General features: G+C 25.7%; 1 protein-coding gene across 1 annotated transcript in view; it reads right to left on the reverse strand.

Annotated features, from left to right (window-relative positions):
• The window catches only part of LOC111635931 (Down syndrome cell adhesion molecule-like protein Dscam2), a 61,164-nt gene extending 43,939 nt beyond the window's left edge, over positions 1-17,225 (reverse strand). The window contains exon 1 of the mRNA XM_023381071.1: positions 17,115-17,225. Coding sequence (XP_023236839.1) covers positions 17,115-17,160 — 46 coding nt within the window. The 5' untranslated portion in view covers positions 17,161-17,225. The remainder of the gene's footprint in view (positions 1-17,114) is intronic.
• Positions 17,226-21,608: the final 4,383 nt, after the last annotated feature.

A 21,608-nucleotide genomic window follows, 5' to 3' on the forward strand; every position in this document is an offset into this window, starting at 1 on the left:
ATTAAAACATTAATTATTTCTCATTTCAGGGTCATATCATAACTTTTATACACAGTAAACTAATGTAAACTTGAAATATTTATATAACATGAAAGATCAAAATAGAATTTAGTGTAGTAGACACACTGTTTTAATTTAAATGATACTGTTACAAGCATGGATTAGAAAATATCATGGATTCATATAGCATATGATGATCAAAACGATAAAATTTATACAGTAATTAAAAGTCGAGTAATATAACTTTCAAAGTGATTAAAAATATAAATAATTTCAAAGAGTAAACTCAAAATGATAAAGTCATTCGTAATATATGTTAGAATATTTTTAAGATAATAAATATTTTACGTTTTATTCAAATTAAAATTTATTCTTAATAATTTTATGATCAATTAATACAATAGAAATATTAAAATTATTCAAATATTTTAAATCAGTTTCAACAGGCCTCATATTTACTAGGCATCAAAAAATATTTGTTAAATATCATTCATTTCATTAAGAATTAATGGGTGGGAAAAAACCTTTATTTTTCGTCAAATATGAAAATAAAATAATAATTTTTAATTCTGTTTCTTTTTTTTAATAACTTGAGGCCTTAAGAACTTGAGGCTTTTCTTATCTAAGAGGCCCTATTTGAAATTTATTTGCAAAATAAAATTTTTGGAGCGAGACAATACAGTATAATTCCACGTATTTTGTTTGACATTTACCATATTAAATATACAACACTCGAGTGTATCCTATCGCAAGCTTTGTACAGTGACATTATATTGCAAATGCATATTAGATGCACTTTTCTCTGTTTTAAAGGATAAAGTTATCTATTTTAATGAGTTTAGAATAATGCCTTCTTTTATAAGCTTTTATCTTTTGTATTTACGACCGATTCAATATTAAAATCGGTGGCTGGGAACAATGTCTCGAATTCTGTAAGAATAATTTATCTAAAGATTCGTAATTAAATTCTGCTAAATTAAGATTTGGGCAGTGTATTTTTTTATTTTTTTTCGGTAGAAGAATCATTCAGTTGATTAAATAAAGTTTTTGATCTTTTTTTCGTAATTATTTAAGCAGCCCACAATAACTTTAAAGGGAGACAGGCTCTATAATTGTTTACTTTTTCAAAGTCACACATGGAGTTTTACTTAATCAATGTTAGTCACCTTTCGACGAACAAAGAATGTACACAATGCGTCAAGCAAGAAGATTACATCAATTTGATTATCTCTGCATCCAGGTGGTAAAGAATTAAAAGAGGCCGTAATTCAATCAACTCTTTCTTCCATTTCTTTGATTCTGTTACAGACAACGTACTACTGTTGATTGACTGTTTGAACAATCAATGAACGATGTTAGAAATTACATTACAAAACTGTAGCGTAAGATCTTACTCCTCTTTTTTTCCTTCTTCTGAATTACTAACAGAGCCTTATTTTGGATCCGGCCATCACAATTACAGCTGTTAAAGCGTGGCGACTTACCATTGGTCTTTCAGAGGGATGGAAGAGCACACGTCGCGCAGCTTTTTTTGCAGCTCCTCACCTCATTAAGTACAAGATAACGCTGACCACCGAAGCTGGGTTAGGAGTTGCATTATTGGAAGAGGGGGGGAAAATATATATCGAAGTATTTTTTTATTCTTGCTTCATTTCTCAGTTCGACCTTATCTCTGTCAGGCTTAACTGCTTCTGATACTTTGGATCGACTTTGTAAACATTGTTAGAGTTTGAAGGTTTTTTATTTACCTTTAGAATTACTATTGAGGCTGCAAAGTTGTTTTATTTTCTTCTTCTTCTTCTTCTTCTTCTTCTTCTTTCTTATGCTATCGAAATTCTTTGAAATTGAGGATATCGTAATGATAGAGGAATTGTTAATCCTGAACTTAAAGAGAAAATCAATTTAAGTGGATATTCAAAAAACTCATTAATTTAATTCGAGAATCGAGCTTTAAATAGAGATTAAAGGAGGAAAAAAGGGCTTTTAATAGATGAGTTTTTGTCAAAGCTTTAAAAGGACGTTCCGGTAAGAACTTTGTGAAAAGAGAAGAGAGCACTTTCGTTATTAAATATTTTCTAGACAGGTAACAGATATTTATAACATGTCCTTGATTTGTTGAAGAGGTTCTACCCTCTTATTGACTGATTTTAAACATTGTAGNAATACAAGAATCTTAGAATATAGAATTTAACTGTATTAGAAAAATTGTATTGATTAAATTCTTTTGAGTTAGTAAATAATAAATATATTTATTAATTAAGTAATTTAAATACATAAAATTTTCATTTTTATAGTATTTATAATTAAAATTAAATTAGGAAAGTACGAAATTTGATTAGAGAATGTAATTTGAGTTAGTAGAGTATTACATATTTTTCTCTTATTTTATTAATTTTACAACAAATAATATTAAAATAAATTGTACAAATTTAAATTATTTTAGTTTAGTGAAAGGTTTACAACAGGTAAAGAGAATTAACTGAAGGAAATACAAATGGTCTATAAACTTAGCTTTAATGTATAAGATAAACTGTAATTAAATACAGTAACTTTGGAAAGTAATGAAAGACATTGTGCACAATGACGATCTTCTGCCAAATATAGAAGATAAAAAATAACATTAAAAGATTTTAACGAAGATAAGTTAGAGATATGATTGTCTAAGCAACGATTAGTTGGAAAAGTATAAGGAAATTTGCCATTATCCTTGTTACTACTATAGACCCCCTCCTCAAAATACTCCTCAGCTTAATCTATATAAACTATATTTGCTAAAATGTCTTTACATTATTTTAAATATTTGGCTAATAATCGAATATATTCGTAGAAAACGTTTTCATTCAATTTTATAATGAATAGACTACTTTGGATGAGAATGAAGAAGCAAAATTAAGCAAACAAATTTCTTCTTTCTTACACTAAAAAAATAGTTTAATTTTCTAAAAAATATTATATTGTATTTTTCTCTATTTTAGCTTCTTTAGTTACGTTTATTCATACGCTATTATCATAAAGGTTCCTACTGTTCTTGATACCAATTGCATCTTATACTGGGATATTGAAAATAATAAATAACATCCAGAATAGATGGAGAAGCACATTGAATTGCTGATAGATTATGTTTTATTGAATATTGCTATCATAAATTTAGTAGAACATAGAGTATATATTTGTAGTAAAGTATAGGCCTACTAGTAAAACATGCTTCAGGTAAAAACCAAGAAAATTAATATTAAAATTTAAATTATGTTAATAATAATTAAAACATTAATTATTTCTCATTTCAGGGTCATATCATAACTTTTATACACAGTAAATTAATGTAAACTTGAAATATTTATATAACATGAAAGATCAAAATAGAATTTAGTGTAGTAGACACACTGTTTTAATTTAAATGATACTGTTACAAGCATGGATTAGAAAATATCATGGATTCATATAGCATATGATGATCAAAACGATAAAATTTATACAGTAATTAAAAGTCGAATAATATAACTTTCAAAGTGATTAAAAATATAAATAATTTCAAAGAGTAAACTCAAAATGATAAAGTCATTCGTAATATATGTTAGAATATTTTTAAGATAATAAATATTTTACGTTTTATTCAAATTAAAATTTATTCTTAATAATTTTATGATCAATTAATACAATAGAAATATTAAAATTATTCAAATATTTTAAATCAGTTTCAACAGGCCTCATATTTACTAGGCATCAAAAAATATTTGTTAAATATCATTCATTTCATTAAGAATTAATGGGTGGGAAAAAACCTTTATTTTTCGTCAAATATGAAAATAAAATAATAATTTTTAATTCTGTTTCTTTTTTTTAATAACTTGAGGCCTTAAGAACTTGAGGCTTTTCTTATCTAAGAGGCCCTATTTGAAATTTATTTGCAAAATAAAATTTTTGGAGCGAGACAATACAGTATAATTCCACGTATTTTGTTTGACATTTACCATATTAAATATACAACACTCGAGTGTATCCTATCGCAAGCTTTGTACAGTGACATTATATTGCAAATGCATATTAGATGCACTTTTCTCTGTTTTAAAGGATAAAGTTATCTATTTTAATGAGTTTAGAATAATGCTTTCTTTTATAAGCTTTTATCTTTTGTATTTACGACCGATTCAATATTAAAATCGGTGGCTGGGAACAATGTCTCGAATTCTGTAAGAATAATTTATCTAAAGATTCGTAATTAAATTCTGCTAAATTAAGATTTGGGCAGTGTATTTTTTTATTTTTTTTCGGTAGAAGAATCATTCAGTTGATTAAATAAAGTTTTTGATCTTTTTTTCGTAATTATTTAAGCAGCCCACAATAACTTTAAAGGGAGACAGGCTCTATAATTGTTTACTTTTTCAAAGTCACACATGGAGTTTTACTTAATCAATGTTAGTCACCTTTCGACGAACAAAGAATGTACACAATGCGTCAAGCAAGAAGATTACATCAATTTGATTATCTCTGCATCCAGGTGGTAAAGAATTAAAAGAGGCCGTAATTCAATCAACTCTTTCTTCCATTTCTTTGATTCTGTTACAGACAACGTACTACTGTTGATTGACTGTTTGAACAATCAATGAACGATGTTAGAAATTACATTACAAAACTGTAGCGTAAGATCTTACTCCTCTTTTTTTCCTTCTTCTGAATTACTAACAGAGCCTTATTTTGGATCCGGCCATCACAATTACAGCTGTTAAAGCGTGGCGACTTACCATTGGTCTTTCAGAGGGATGGAAGAGCACACGTCGCGCAGCTTTTTTTGCAGCTCCTCACCTCATTAAGTACAAGATAACGCTGACCACCGAAGCTGGGTTAGGAGTTGCATTATTGGAAGAGGGGGGGAAAATTTTTTTTGGAGTTTTTTTTTATTCTTGCTTCATTTCTCAGTTCGACCTTATCTCTGTCAGGCTTAACTGCTTCTGATACTTTGGATCGACTTTGTAAACATTGTTAGAGTTTGAAGGTTTTTTATTTACCTTTAGAATTACTATTGAGGCTGCAAAGTTGTTTTATTTTCTTCTTCTTCTTCTTCTTCTTCTTCTTCTTTCTTATGCTATCGAAATTCTTTGAAATTGAGGATATCGTAATGATAGAGGAATTGTTAATCCTGAACTTAAAGAGAAAATCAATTTAAGTGGATATTCAAAAAACTCATTAATTTAATTCGAGAATCGAGCTTTAAATAGAGATTAAAGGAGGAAAAAAGGGCTTTTAATAGATGAGTTTTTGTCAAAGCTTTAAAAGGACGTTCCGGTAAGAACTTTGTGAAAAGAGAAGAGAGCACTTTCGTTATTAAATATTTTCTAGACAGGTAACAGATATTTATAACATGTCCTTGATTTGTTGAAGAGGTTCTACCCTCTTATTGACTGATTTTAAAAATTGTAGACAAGATAATAAGGAACTATACACTTTTTATTATACATCTATTTTAGCCAGATATTATGAAAATAAACAGCAAATTAAAATTAAAATTATAATATCAAATATTAGTCAATAAATTTAACGTTTTTAAACAGATTAAGAAGTTTACAATGCTCATAGGTTTGCAATTACAACCCTTACATCAATGGTATGCATATAATGAATGGCCACCCCCTCAAAGGAGTCGCGAGAAAACTTTAAAAATAATAAAATATATAAAATCAGAAAAAAAAGTGAACTGTTCAAGCCTCACTTCGTTATTATCAGATAATTAGTATTAAAAAAAATACTAAAAAATAATTGAGGTAGCATCAAATTGCTATCTAAAAAAAGTGAGGCCGCCTGAAGTTTTGCTGAACGGCCATAGTAAACAATAAAATAATCCTCAGATTAAAATTAATTTTTTTATAAATTATATAATAAGAGTATTTTTAAAATTTATAAAATTCTTAGCTTTCTTATAAATAATAAACTATGTGCATTACGGATATAAATAGCAAAAAAATGCTTGCAATTTATCACAGATAATGTTATTTAAATTTTTTAGTGTTTTGATTTTATTATTATAAGAGAGAATTTATTCAAAATATTCTAAGTTGAAATTTCATATAATAATAACATTTAATAATTTCTTTTATCGCCAAGGGAAGGGATTCCAAACAGTCTTTTTTTCTTGTATTGTTTGAAAGAAAAGCAGATGTATACAGTACTTTCATATCAAGAAACTCATTTCTGTTGAATGCAAACAATTATAAAGAACATAATCATTTTTCTCATAAGAGAAAAATTCTGTGGTATTGTGAGGACCCGAACAGGGGTCGATTGAGAGGTCCGAATTATGGGTTCGATCGAAAATTAAGAGCTCCTTTTCAGTCGATAAGGAAACGGATTAGGTGTCTCGATTGAACAATGCAATTGTTTTTTTTTCGCGAATNTGTTCGGGTCCTCACAGTATTTTATACAAAAATATTAAACTCCGAAAATGTTTTCCTAGCCTTTCCTATTGTTATTCACAGCATTAAACGACTGTAACCTTAGTTAAAACTGCTTCCTTGTCATGCAGATATTACTGCATATATCTGCTTGATTCTTTAGATGAAGAAGAAGATGAGGAAAATTGATTTATTTTATTAACAAAAAATTTAAAAATATATATATATAAAAATAAAAACGGGAGCAGAAAGATGAGGAAGATCAATCTAAACTACGAATTATGCCATACTTTACACATTTCAGCACTATTTTTTCCCTTCGATTCATAAAATTCTTATCGTTTTAACTTATCATTCGGTTTTAAAATATATCGTAAATTATTTTATACCAAGAAAGAAAATGGCCAAAGACGATATTAATTCTTTAAATTTATTATATGTGCATTAATATGGAATGCTTTCAAGACACTTGATGGATGAGAGAAATATTGATGACTTATGTTTAAAGCATGTATCACTACTAAGAAAGAAATTTAAACTCGAGTAAATAATGTTTTTATTCTTCTATTTTATTCTAATTAATTATTCATGTAGCCTGACGTTTTCTAAATATCTATTTACATAATACTAAGCTTTAGAAGAGAACAGTATAGTTATATGATGTGAAACGCTACTTAAATTATTTAATTTTAATGAAATAAGAATGGCATGTGTCCTTGCGCCCGTTTTATTTAACATTATTTAATTTTAACATTTATAAAACGTATAATTCGGCTTACGATTTAGTCTAAGAAGACGTAAATCTTATAATGTCGTCTATTAATTACGCCTACAGTTTAAGGGGGTCCAAGAAAGTACATTATTGTACTGTACACAATGGAGAGGAGGGTCGAGGTATTGTCTTTTTTTAGTGGTATTAGTGGCATATTTGTTCTCACAAGACTAATTACTAGTTATGTCAGTTAATTAGCAGTTAGAAAATATTTGCTGAACTTTTTTAAAGTCGGGGGTCCACAAATTATTGTACACACGTAATTAAAGGGGAGTATGTCAAAAGCGTCTTATTGTACAAAACAGGAAGTTAAAGGGGTCCGAAAACTTGTACACGTAATTAATGGACTGTCCCTAACCAAAATTATACAATAATTTATTTAATAAATTTTGTAGGATAAAATTCTAACGTTCAATTGAAAATAAGTGAGCTAATCTTGATTATAAAATATTCATACTTGTTACTTCTTATTTATTTTAATTTATTATTTAATATTTTAAATGACGATATTCATACGTATAAACCGTTAATGTAAATCTTTAACGACTATTATTCAATTGCTTAAAAGTAGTGGCGATAATTATCCGAGAAACTAATTATCTCTTGTCAATGACCTCAAAGTAATCATATATATAAGTTCAGCGGTTTATGAATCACACACTCCTAAAATGATTATAGTAAATTTATACTTTTTAACGTTAAATTTAATTTAATTTTAATTTACTATTCTGAAAAACTAAAGTACATTTAACTCTCTCTACTTTTATAATTAATCAAATATTTCATAATAAAAATTATATCTTTTGTATTTACGACCGATTCAATATTAAAATCGGTGGCTGGGAACAATGTCTCGAATTCTGTAAGAATAATTTATCTAAAGATTCGTAATTAAATTCTGCTAAATTAAGATTTGGGCAGTGTATTTTTTTATTTTTTTTCGGTAGAAGANTTATATAGTTTATTATATTTTTAAACTTATCTTAAACATCTACAAAGAGCTACAAAATAATTTTAAATTAATTCTTAGCTTTTTTAATTACATAGATATATTTTTACATTGCAAAATTAATTTTTTCTCATTAAAATTTTAATCCAAAATAAAATAATAAAATCTTGTATAATTTATTTTGCTTTGGTGTAGTCAAATTGATAAAATATGCGTTTTTTTTTCTTCTTTTCTTTTTCTTCAACTTATTTTATAATTTCTGCATTATCTTACCACATATAATTATTAAGTTTAATTTATTAAAAAAATCGCTTAAAAAATTAAATTAAATTTATTAAAACTTTTTATTTAAAATTCTCTGAAAAATAAATTTAATTCAATCAAAAAAGTTTATTATTTAATAGTTTTTAATGACCGATTTCAAATGATAACCTCAGATAATTGAGATCAAATAGAGAAGTGATAAAATTTCTGTCATCCATAATCTTGTTTATGAAAGCTAATGACTGTCTAATTCCCAACGGATAGTTTTTTCCCTCTCTATTAATACACCTTCAAGGTTAGATTGACAGAAATGCTTTTACATCTGATCAATTTTAGCTGATCTATTTTAAACTAGTATAAAGATAACGATTTTCTGACAAAAATGATTGAAGGATTACATGCGATGTCTTCCTATCGTGTTAATCTGAAGCTAAGGGGAAATTAAAAAAAAAAGAACACAACTGATCGGAAGAAACGCAGTTACTGACTCCAACCATCCATTTTTCTACTTGTACATGGCTCCTTTCCAATTCTTACATCACGAGTTACATTGTTTAACTTTAAAAGAGTATAAGTAAATAACTAATAAATATATCTTCAAAATTATCTTTAAAAATTATAAATGATAATCACGAGTAATATTTTCATTAAGTTTTTATTCGAGATATGACCTTCTACCACCTCTATCTTCCCTCCCTCTTGACTTATCATTATCAAAATTTAATAGCTTCAATGCCTCATATATATAGAAGTATTCTTGCCTAATTTTAAAATGTTAAATCCTTAGGATCCTGAGATATAAAGTAAAATAAAGGACAGAACTTTATTCCCTTCTTTATTGTTTTTGAATTAAGGTAATCTTAAAATATCGAGAAGTCCCAGAGGATCAAAATTCGACTCCTCTGTAACAGTAAGGAAAGTAAAAATATAATACGTGAAAAAAAAAAACTTAAGAAACTCGAGATAATTTTCATATATTTTTTTTCCTAAGAATTAATACAAAACTTGAGCAATTTTCAAAGAAATCGAGGCAAAAACTATGGCTAAAATAGAGACTCATAACACGATAATAACTAAAGTATCTGTAGATGATGATTCTTTATTCCCGAGGCAGTGCTAACCTGGGTGTGGTTTGTGCAGATAACACAACCCATTCTGTCACCTGGGAGAAATTGGAAATAAGTTATTAGACAGTCAAAATGACAATGTCCAGCGCTGTGTGATACTGCGGTATGTACACCAATGAAAGGAGTAATAAACTTGTTAGATGGGATTGTTAATGATACAATATTAAAATAACCACAAGGCACGTAAGAACGCTTATATCTTCTAATCCTAGTTACTATGACCGTATGTTATGTACTTTGTATCAATTTAATGTTGTACAGGGCTAATCGAAATTCGGTTTAAATGCTTATTGATGATTAATAAAATAAAGTTCGTATCTTCCTAACATTACTTAACTATGAATATTTACTTGTATTTAAATAAGTTAATGTATTCTTAGTTGTGAAATTTAAGAAATTATGAGCTTCAAAAATCGTTTAAAAGTTTAATATTTGCTTTAAATACAGGAGTTTTCTATTCTTAATATATTTACGAAGGATATTTATATGTTAATACTTATTTCCTACGTTTTGAATTATTTATATAGTAATATATTTTATAATAAAGTGAGTTAACATAAAATAATATTATATTTTTTATACGCAGAAAAAAACCATACAGATTCTTTAATTTTAAACCTTTTTCTAAAATTCAATTCTAATTATCTTAATTAATTTTATTAATTAGAAATGATACGCCTATCTTTTTAAAATATAAAATTAAAAATTACTTTTTATTAACACTCTAATGAGAAATTTTAAAAAGTTATTAAATAATTAGTTAAATAGAATTTATTTTATGATTAATTATTACAGAGAATTATGAAAATAAAATTGTTGATCACTTATAATTGATTTCTGTAATCAAAAACATGACTTTAATTAATTAAATTTTAAAAATTTTATTATTTTTATAACTTATATTAAGTCTTATCTATAAGCTGTTTATATCTTTATAACTAATTTTAATATAGTATATAAGTATATAATATATATATATATATATATTATATATATATAAATCAATATGTAAAAAAACAGTTTGACTACATAAACAAGGGTGGAAGGAACACTGTAGAGGTTTTAGGAAGAAAAATCAAGAATTGATCTAGAACGTGGGTCTTGTGTTTACTTTAAACATTAATGTATGCATAAAAAGTAATGTAATAATATTCTTAAATGGTTATTCGTAAATGATAAATAGTAAAAATCTTTATCAGCCATACTTTTTTATATAAAAATCAAACATTTTCAGCTTTTCTTGCAGCCATTATCAGGATATGAAGAACAGCTGAAAAATGATTTTCATAATAAAAAATGTTGCTGATAGAAAATTTTATTACTTATAATGATGTAAAAAATTATATATATAGTAGCTTATAGTTTAAAATCACAATATTTTAACACTAGTTCATTTATAATTTATATTATATATATATGAAATTATAATGGAAATTTGAATACTTTGTGTATGACTTAAGAAGTGTGCAGAATATTATAAAGATAATCATTTATTGTCTATCAAGTAGAAAAAGATAACATGATATATAAGATTAAATTTACATTCGTTGATAGACCGTTCCAGTAGTCCAACAGCATCAAGAACCAACAAACATTTCACTCAACATATACTAAATTTAATCTTAGAAAACAAAAATATACATTTTTTATATTTTGTGTAATAATTTTGACGTGTTAAAGCAGAAATTTTTGAGTAGAATAAGACAATATTTTTAACTACAGTTTTCCCTTTTCAAAGATTTTTTTTCTTTGTTTGTTTATACAAGTTTGAAAAAGTTTTTAAGTAAATAAATTTACTCTTTTTAGTTTTTTTGCAGTAACGAGTTTACAATTTTGATCGAAAGAAATAAACAAACCAGAAAAGAATTTTTTTTTCTTCTTCTTCTTATTGTGTTTTAATGAAAAGTAAATTTCTTTTTGTTTTTTTTCTTTTGTCTTCTAGCAGAGTCAAAGATAATTATATTGTTTTCTTTACAATAAAATATTAAACATTTTTAATTATAATATATTTTCATCTTTGGCAGAATCTAATGTAATAAAATATCGCATTTTACCCCTTTAAAATAATAAGCTTAAACGATCGTCTCTTGTTAAAAGTCATTGAGCTCTTCCTGTAAGGCATCATTAAATTTATTAATATAAAAAAAAAATAACTTCTAACTATCATATTTTCTTGGACCTTTCAAACATAATAAATATGTTTAGTTGATCATTTTTATACGAAAAACAAGAAAAAAACTTACATCACTTCTACAAGAATCTTAACACAACTCAATGGAATTTTTATTACTTCTCTATGAACTAAGTTTGAACTCTTTCCAAAAATCTGAAGTATAACTGAAATATTCATTCAGAAGAATATGAAACAGTAAAGTTTGTCCTTTTTCCATTGAAAAATTTAGTTTTTGTCTTCGTTTTTTTAAACAAGCTGAAAATTTTTTTTTTGAATTCAGAACGATGAAAAATAAAAATGAATGACCTTATTAAGATTTATTAAAATTATTGAAACTTCAACAGAAATAATAATAATAATAATAATAATTTCATTCTTTCAATTGGAATAATTTACTTAAAAAGTCGATGTTATTATAAAAGAGGTTTTAATATAATGGGTTTTTATATAAATGTTTTAAAATATTGAATTTATTTATTTATTTATGTCGATGGTAAAATGTAAGTGTTAAAGATTACAACATCTATTTATAACAAAATAGAAAAATTTATATTATATTTTATAATAAATTTAAGTCTTAAATATACTTGATTATGTAGAGAATTGATACCAGACTTGTAGGCACTTCATTGAATCTTACTGTAGTGTACATGGCAAAAAAGTGAAATTGCATGGGGCCCACACCAACATGGCGCCCCAAACCAATCTTTTATAAGAAACTATTTCCCTCAAAGAAAAAAATCTGAAGTCAACACTATACATGGAACTCCCTAATTCAAATTCGCCTGGGTCTCATGAAGTTATAACGCGCCAAGATAAGCTTTAAATTTAAATTTAAAAATACTATTTAGCATAATAAACTAAGAAATCAATTTTAAAATTGGTGAATGTTCTAAATAACCATTTTAAAACTTCTTGTAAGAAATTCTTGAATATTAAAAACATTTATATTGGATGACACTTCAAAAGTTTACCATGCTCTGGAGTTATGAGAAGAAATTTAAAGGTTTCGACAAGCACGAGAGAAATCATTTCTTCATTCTCTTATAAGCAGACATCATCGATACCCTGAGGAGTATACAGATGTAGTTGATAGGTTTTGACTTAACGTGACCTCAAATCAAGTTTTAGGGTCGTAACACGTTCAAATTTTAAAGTCAACTTCAACAAATAATTTTCCAGATACTCTCCATATATATTAAAGATTGCATGGCGTTAAAAATATCTTCGATGAATAAAATCAATAAAATTGCCATAAAAATTCTAAAATTATTACAATATTGCTTTTTCACCCTTCAAGAAATATTAATATTTGATCCAGTATTATATATAAAATATAGTAAAAAAGAAAGGAATTTATATAAATTTTTCTCGATAAAATTTATATTATTTGATAATTATTTTCATCACGAAAAATGTCTGTGAATTGATAATCAATGTTTTTAATAAATAAATAGCCACATACATTAACATTTTAGTATGCAAATTTCAAGTCGATTCAAAAGAAGATACTGAAATTCAGACAAAAATGTCTTTTATTCTTGGTAAGATCCTAATTTATGTCCCTGATAATGTACAGAATGCTTCAATTTTAAAGAAATTCTAACAAAATTTAAATGTGCAGCGAGTCTCAAAAGTCAGTTAACTGTGTTTGCAATTAACTCATCAATTTATGAGAATGTGCCGAGTAAAAATAGTCTCATTAACGATTTTAATAAATTATTTCAACGAGACAATTTAATCATTATAATTGTTAACTGAATTATGGGCCACCCTGTTTAATATTCAACAACAAAAAAAAAACAGACAGTCCTTGCATAAAGTAAAAATATTATTCTTCAAACTACACCAATTAAATACAGCAATTTAAAATTACAAAAAGAAAAATTCAATTCAATTCTAACATAAAGAAAGATTTTACTTAAATTTATGTATTTAGATAAATTTTTTTTTCTTTAAAAAAGTAATTTATTAATTACACATTTAAAATATGTAAACGATAGCTTTAAAAAAATCAAATTTAATTCGATATTTAAATACTTAAAGAGAGGATTAAGCGTAAAATTCGATTAAAAATGAAAATAGAAAAAAAAAAGAAATTATTATTTAATGTATTGTTTTTAAAATTAATTAATATTTTTTCTATAAAATATTGCTAATAAATCCCTTACCAGATAGAAATAAATAAATAAATATCATAAATGAAATTAGACAAATGAATATTTCTGTAAATGATGTCAAGGTGATAGAAAATAAAACAATAAATTACAACGAAGGACAATCTTTATTAAAAGAAACATTGATCCAAGTTAGCGAAACCATNAGGTAACGGTTACTGGAAAGGAGGAATGTCATTTCCTCAGATATTTTATTTAAATGCACCTCTATCATCGGGATTCTGAAATGATTCAATTTTCGTCTTGCAAATTACATTCATGAAATATTTCGCTTCATTATTACTACTGGAAAACTATCAAAATTTTCTCAAATATATCGATAGATTAAATAATACAATAAAAAAAAATATATATATATATCCTGAATTTTTTTCTCTTCTTCCTCCCAATTTTTCTTACCAGTTATAAAGGATAAATTTTTAATAAGTTGTATTTTTATCTTTTAAGGTTGCTGCTATAATTTTCTTAAAATACAGTCGTTTAATTAAGAAGAGTACCAGGTTCTTCTAACGTTTTGCCATCTCTCGGGAGGTAAAAGAAGAAAAGAAAAAAAAAGGCTCAGGAAATTAAAATGACGATCCGTTTTCTTCTCAAAAAGTCCCTTAAGCCCTTTAACAAACTTTATAATTTCCAAAATAAAAACTTTGTAGAATTTAACATTGGGCCAGATATTAAAAGGTCAAAAAGAAAGAAAAAAAATTCATAGATATTGAAGAATTTAAGCAATAATTTTAACAGAAAATTAGATAAAAATTCCATTTTCAGTGCAACATATTACTTTTCCTTTAATAATATTATGATAATTCATTTTTATTAACTCAATATTTGAAACGCAAAACATTTATTTCGAAACTTTAATACCCCTGCATTCTTCAACTTATGGTAGCAGTTACAATTTTTAGAGGATTTCAAAAAAAAAAGAAGAAGAAGAAATTGTTCTGGCATTTTGCCATTTCTGTTGATCGCTACTAACGAAACGATGTCTGAAACAGTTAAACGGCAATTATTCTTACCAGTTATGATGGAAAGGTTAACGTTTCCATAACTATTTAAGTCACTAAAAAGCATTATTTTACTTGAATGTTCTTTAAAAAAGTAATTATGTTACATTTATATATTAATTAAAGTCTCATTTCAACTTTACTGATTGTGATTACATTTTAAATCGAGTGAAAACATTCCTATTAACCATTAAATTTTTTACTTTTTCATACTACAAACATGCTAGATTTTTAATTATAATGTTTAATTTTATTTAAAATAGCTTGCAATTACTATTTTTTTTTTAATATTAATGTTGAGGTGTAAAATACATTTTTAGATGAAGTATTAATATCGTATGTTTTAATAAATGCAAAGGAAAAAAATAGTTTAAATGATAATAAAACGATTTAAATTGTTAAACATTCGCGAATAAATAAGGGCTTATTTATATTTTAACGTAATCTTTTATTTATTACTAAGCACTTAACATGATCATGAGAATTCATCAGGGGAAAAACTTCTTGTGTTGACTGAATGGAAGAATAGAAGTTAAGACAATGGTCGTGATAAAAAATTAAATAAATAAAAATTTTAGAAAATATTTTAAAATTTATTTAGATTATGAAACAATAAAGTTGAAATATACAAATCTGAGATGTTTAAAATGATCCAAAACAGAAAAAAAAGTCTTCTGTAATGAGTAAAAGTGCATAAAAATGAGAAATAATACTAAAAAATTTTTAGAAATTTAGAAAATTCTAAACAGAAAATTTAAAAATTATTTTTTTAGAATTGCATAAAATATAAAGCAATAAACCAGAAACACGAAAATGTGAGATGTTCAGAATGATTCAAAGCAGAAAAATAAAAAAAATAAAATCCAAAATCCAAAGCAGAAGTCTTCCATAATAATTTAACATGTTTCAGAAGGGAAAAAATGCAAATAAATAAATAAATAAGTGAAGCTTTTAAATAATTACACACGAACAGATGTAACATATAAGCATTCGCATCCAGAAAATGCATATAAAAAAAAATGAAAAATTTGAATATTTAATGATATCTATTTTAATGTTTTGGAATAATTATTAACCCATATTTCTCATTAATTGCTCGATACAAACAATGATAGGGATTACAATTATGTTGACAAATAACTTCCTTTCAAATCACAGTAATCAGTAGAAGCGATTCTTTGATGCATAATCAACATTATTGTTTGAAAATCATTTATAAATCATTTGAATAACAATAGAAATATAATTTAATATTATAAGATTAATTTATACAAGGAAATAAATATAGGCCTAGAAATAATTAATGGAAAGATCTATACATTTCGAATATATTTATGACTCCTAGGAGAATTATAATAATTGTATTTTAAAATTTTCTAACATTTTAAATTAACAAAGTTCATAAACTTAGCCTTTTACTTAAAAATTTATTTAATTGTATTTTTAATTAATTGGCAATTAATTAACAGGCTGATTAGGAAAGTTAGCAATCAAACTAAAATTAATTTTCTCTGCTTAAGAATTTTGACACGAATTTTATTCGATTGCACTCAAAAATGAGTAAGTAACAAACATTAAATTTTCATAAATTTTATAGGAAAATTTTAATGAAAAGAAAAGCAAATAATTAAATTAATTAATTAATAAAAATATCAAAGAAACGTGCATTAAATTATATAAAAGCTATTTTAAATTTTAATAAAAATATATAATGAGAAGAATTTAAAGTTTATTTTATAATTAAACTTAGTGAATAAATAGGCAATCGAGAAATTTTATAGCAATGGGTTCTACTTTTGTGCCAAAGTTTGGATGGGAATAGTTCAATTTCATTTATCATTCTGTCTAGAAGTGGAGAAAATGCTTCAGTATTACAATTCTATCCACTGGGAAAATCCATTGAGTTTATCTCATGATGTGCAATAACAATATTGTTGATCTCTTCTCAAAATTTAAAATTCAATATACGTGTATGCTAAGAACTTGCATGAATTTACTTTGCATTATATTCAGGCACTCAGTATTAATTCAATATATAAAAAGGAAACAATAGAATTAACAATAAAGACTACTTTTTAATGGGATTTTTTTCAATTATAAAATATAATTGAATTTAAATTAATTATAATTCTAAAAATAATAAATATATATATATATATATATATATAGAAAGCTAATTAATTAGAGAAAGTATCGAAGAAACAATGCAAAAAAAATCATTTGTGTGAGTCTAACGAGGAAGTAATTTAAGGAGATTGGACTGACCTTTAGCTAGCATCAACAGTGATCCTATAATACAATGCCAAACCATTGTTTGCACGCCTGGGATCGTTGCAACGCCGTCCCAATTGCAGAAACGACCCGAACAACAGCGCTGAGGAGGAGAGACTGACTTCAGACACGTGGATGAGTAAGAATAGTATATCACGTTTTGCTGGTCAGCACGCCCTAGCGACGGAAAGGCGAACTAAAAGGTAACGGTTACTGGAAAGGAGGAATGTCATTTCCTCAGATATTTTATTTAAATGCACCTCTATCATCGGGATTCTGAAATGATTCAATTTTCGTCTTGCAAATTACATTCATGAAATATTTCGCTTCATTATTACTACTGGAAAACTATCAAAATTTTCTCAAATATATCGATAGATTAAATAATACAATAAAAAAAAATATATATATATATCCTGAATTTTTTTCTCTTCTTCCTCCCAATTTTTCTTACCAGTTATAAAGGATAAATTTTTAATAAGTTGTATTTTTATCTTTTAAGGTTGCTGCTATAATTTTCTTAAAATACAGTCGTTTAATTAAGAAGAGTACCAGGTTCTTCTAACGTTTTGCCATCTCTCGGGAGGTAAAAGAAGAAAAGAAAAAAAAAGGCTCAGGAAATTAAAATGACGATCCGTTTTCTTCTCAAAAAGTCCCTTAAGCCCTTTAACAAACTTTATAATTTCCAAAATAAAAACTTTGTAGAATTTAACATTGGAAAATTATTAAAATTCTTCGATTCAATATTTAAAAAAAGATATTAAAAGGTCAAAAAGAAAGAAAAAAAATTCATAGATATTGAAGAATTTAAGCAATAATTTTAACAGAAAATTAGATAAAAATTCCATTTTCAGTGCAACATATTACTTTTCCTTTAATAATATTATGATAATTCATTTTTATTAACTCAATATTTGAAACGCAAAACATTTATTTCGAAACTTTAATACTCCTGCATTCTTCAACTTATGGTAGCAGTTACAATTTTTAGAGGATTTCAAAAAAANGGATGCAATACTATAACTTAATTATTAATTAATGAACGTGTAATTGATAAAAATCTAGAATAACATAATTTCTAGGAAATTTTAAATGTTTAAGAAATTATAAAATAATTAAAATTTAAATAAGAACATTTAATAAATGTAATATCTTCATTATAGTTCAAGATATTGCCGACGTCCTTTTACAGTAATTCCTTTCTTCTTCTTCAATTTTTACATGTTAAATAGTCAAATATATTAATAATTTATAAATTTTTAATAAACTGATTATTTAAATATTTAATTAAGATTAAAAATACATAAAATTCTATATTAATTTTGATCTAAACTGATAGCTTAACAATATTTTCTCTTACGATATTATACCTCTCTTAATTTCATTTAAGCCTTAAAAATAATGCTTTAATTAACTTTTTAACTTTATTAGTTATTACGTTCTTACTATATATTTACGTTATATAATATAAACTTAATGTTAAAGCTTTAATAATTTACATTAATAATATATTGTAAGGGAAATCAAATATAGTTATTTTCGAGATTTTTTTTTCTCTTTCTTGAAAGAAATCCGTTAGATATGCGAGAATAAAATTTACGTTCTGAAGGAAACAAGTATTGATCCAGACATTGGATACTTGTCTAGATTGAGTTTCGCTAAACCATCCCATGTGACTTGGATAACAGCCTGTTAGGCTCACCTTAAAAGCTTGTATCGTATACCAGAAACATTCTTTATGGTAAGACTTCACATAGGTACAATTTCTTTCACAATATCACATCTCAATTGTAATATGTAAAATATGGATTGAAGTAGAACATTTTCTTCCATTTTATGTACAAATTTAAAGTATATATATACATATATATTCTTTTAATGCATGCCTGGCGATTTAAATTAAATTTGGAGATTAAGAATTTCTGTAAAAAAATTCTCTAAAATATGTATTTTAATCATTTTTGATACATAAGATTATAAAATTTGATAAGATAATCCCTTTTTCTTATCGGTTACAACCAGAAAATGTAAGATTAGATGCTCATTAATTGCAAAAGTGGTCAATATAACAATGTTTTTTTTTCGTTTTATTTTATTTAAAAATTTATCTTAAATACAAGAGAATTATAAAATTATAAATAAAATTGTTTAAATTAATTTTTAAATATTAAACAATATAAAAACAACATCGCAGACTTAAATAAATTACAAACAACAATATCATCTTTACATTAAAAAAAATGTATAAAATCAAATTTTATACCGGATAATTAAATATAATTTTAAAAAATATATATATCAATTTATTACGAATACAGTTAGTAATTTTCATTTAAAAAAAATAAAATAAAACTAAATAAATTTTGTTTAATATACCGGATTATTTTATATTTATAAATTTAAATTGCTAAAAGTATATTCAAATTTTATCAAGAAGCGAGAAAAAAAGGTAGAAAAATCATTTATTCTATCCAAGAATGTCAGATTGAACAGCNTTATCCATTGTCAAAATTGTATCAGCTAAATAACGGGATGGAAATTGATGACGTATGGTACGATGGTGTCGCAAATGTGAAGTTGGGTAGAGTGACACGACAACCTTGGGAGACGTGAGGTTCGTTTTTTATATTTATAAATTTAAATTGCTAAAAGTATATTCAAATTTTATCAAGAAGCGAGAAAAAAAGGTAGAAAAATCATTTATTCTATCCAAGAATGTCAGATTGAACAGCTCTGAAATTATGTTCAATGCTTCCCGCAGCGCTACATTGTGGCAATAGAGGAAATTACTGGACTTTCATGAATCATTCATGACTCGCCTTCCACTGGGGTGCAATCACATGATAGCCTCCGGGGACAAACGTCCGCCAGTTACTCTCGGTTACGTACAATCTACATATTGACTAAGACAGAGGTTGATTTGGACGCTCTGAGACCGAACATCGCTTGCATAATTAGAAGGTCTAATTCACTTGCAATCCCGATATCCAGTTAGAACAACATTGTTCAAAATGTTCAGGAAACTAAGTACTGGTATTAACCGAGTAAATAAAGATCGCTCCTGTTACATAAAGATTTACTAGGGTTTGAATATTTTGAGCCTTAATTAAAATTGATTTAAAGTATTCCAAATATATATATATATATATATTTTTTTCAAAATTTTTAAAATATCAATTTATTGTTTTGTCAAATTATATAAATTAGATGAAGTCACTATGTTTATTACTATTGTTGTCGTAAAAAAATAAAAAGGTTGGACGTCGTCCAAGTAGGAACAAGAAACACATAAACGATGTTTTCTGACTGTACAAGTCGATTAATATATTAAATAGTTCCCTTTAGCAGCATTTTTGTTACATTCTACTTAAATATAGAAGAATGTGGACAGAAAAGCAAGAAAATTAAATGTTCTTTTGTCCCGAAATTGAAGAATCTATTCGGTTTTTACTGATATTTTCAATGGAGAAAAAAATTGTGATGAATGTGTTTAATATATAAAACTCTTCAGTGTAGAATATTTAAATGTATATATTAATATATATATATATATATATAATTTAAATTTCGTCTTTATTTCCATATGAATTCGCATAAAAATGTTTTCAAGCGCAAAGAGTTATTATTATTAAAAATATTCTTACTCGGAAAATTACATGATAATCAGAAAAGAAGTGTATAAAACGGAAAAAAGAAATTAATACATAAATTTCAAGATATAAATGGAAGTAACGTTGATGTCTATTTTGCATATTGTTATCTTGCAAATGTGTTTAAGAGATGTGGGATAGGATTTCGGGCATCTAAAGAAAATGATGTAGTGTGATGCGATCCACTCCTCTCGTCGATCTGAAGAATAGCATCACTCGCTATGTGACTGCCATCACCTCTGATATGTTATAGTCGCCGTTGAAATCACTATGACTTGCTTGGAACACATCGTGCTTACAAATGGTACGCACCATGCAGAAGTTATGTAATGATAGCCCATTGATAATAGTACTCTTCCCCCTCTTTCATGCTCTGAAGACTGCAACATTTAAAAAAAAAAAAGAAATTTTATGAAATTCATAACTTAAGTTTTTTATTCTTACATTAAAAATTATCTAAACACTGACTTTTGCTTCATTTTTATGATTAAAACAGGAATATTAAACAAATTTCAGCAAGAATAATTTAATTATAAATATTCCACAAGACAAAATAGCATATCGAAAAATGAAAATGAAATTAATGTAAGTAGATTATTTTATAATATAACATAGAAGAAGAATTAACTAATTTAAGAATATCAAAAATATTTTTATTTTATTATTTCGCTATAAAATAATTTTATGAAATATTTATAAGCTCATCTAAAATAGAAAAAAAAATGTCTTTACCAGTTCTTCCATTAAAATAAATTAAGTTTTGAAGAAACCTTCGAGTTTTGCTGTTGATTTTATATATAGATGTATGTATATATATATATATATATATATATATAAC

The sequence above is a fragment of the Centruroides sculpturatus genome, unplaced genomic scaffold, assembly GCF_000671375.1.
Source record: "Centruroides sculpturatus isolate CEXI.00-Female unplaced genomic scaffold, Cexi_2.0 scaffold1011, whole genome shotgun sequence".
NCBI lineage: Eukaryota > Metazoa > Arthropoda > Arachnida > Scorpiones > Buthidae > Centruroides > Centruroides sculpturatus.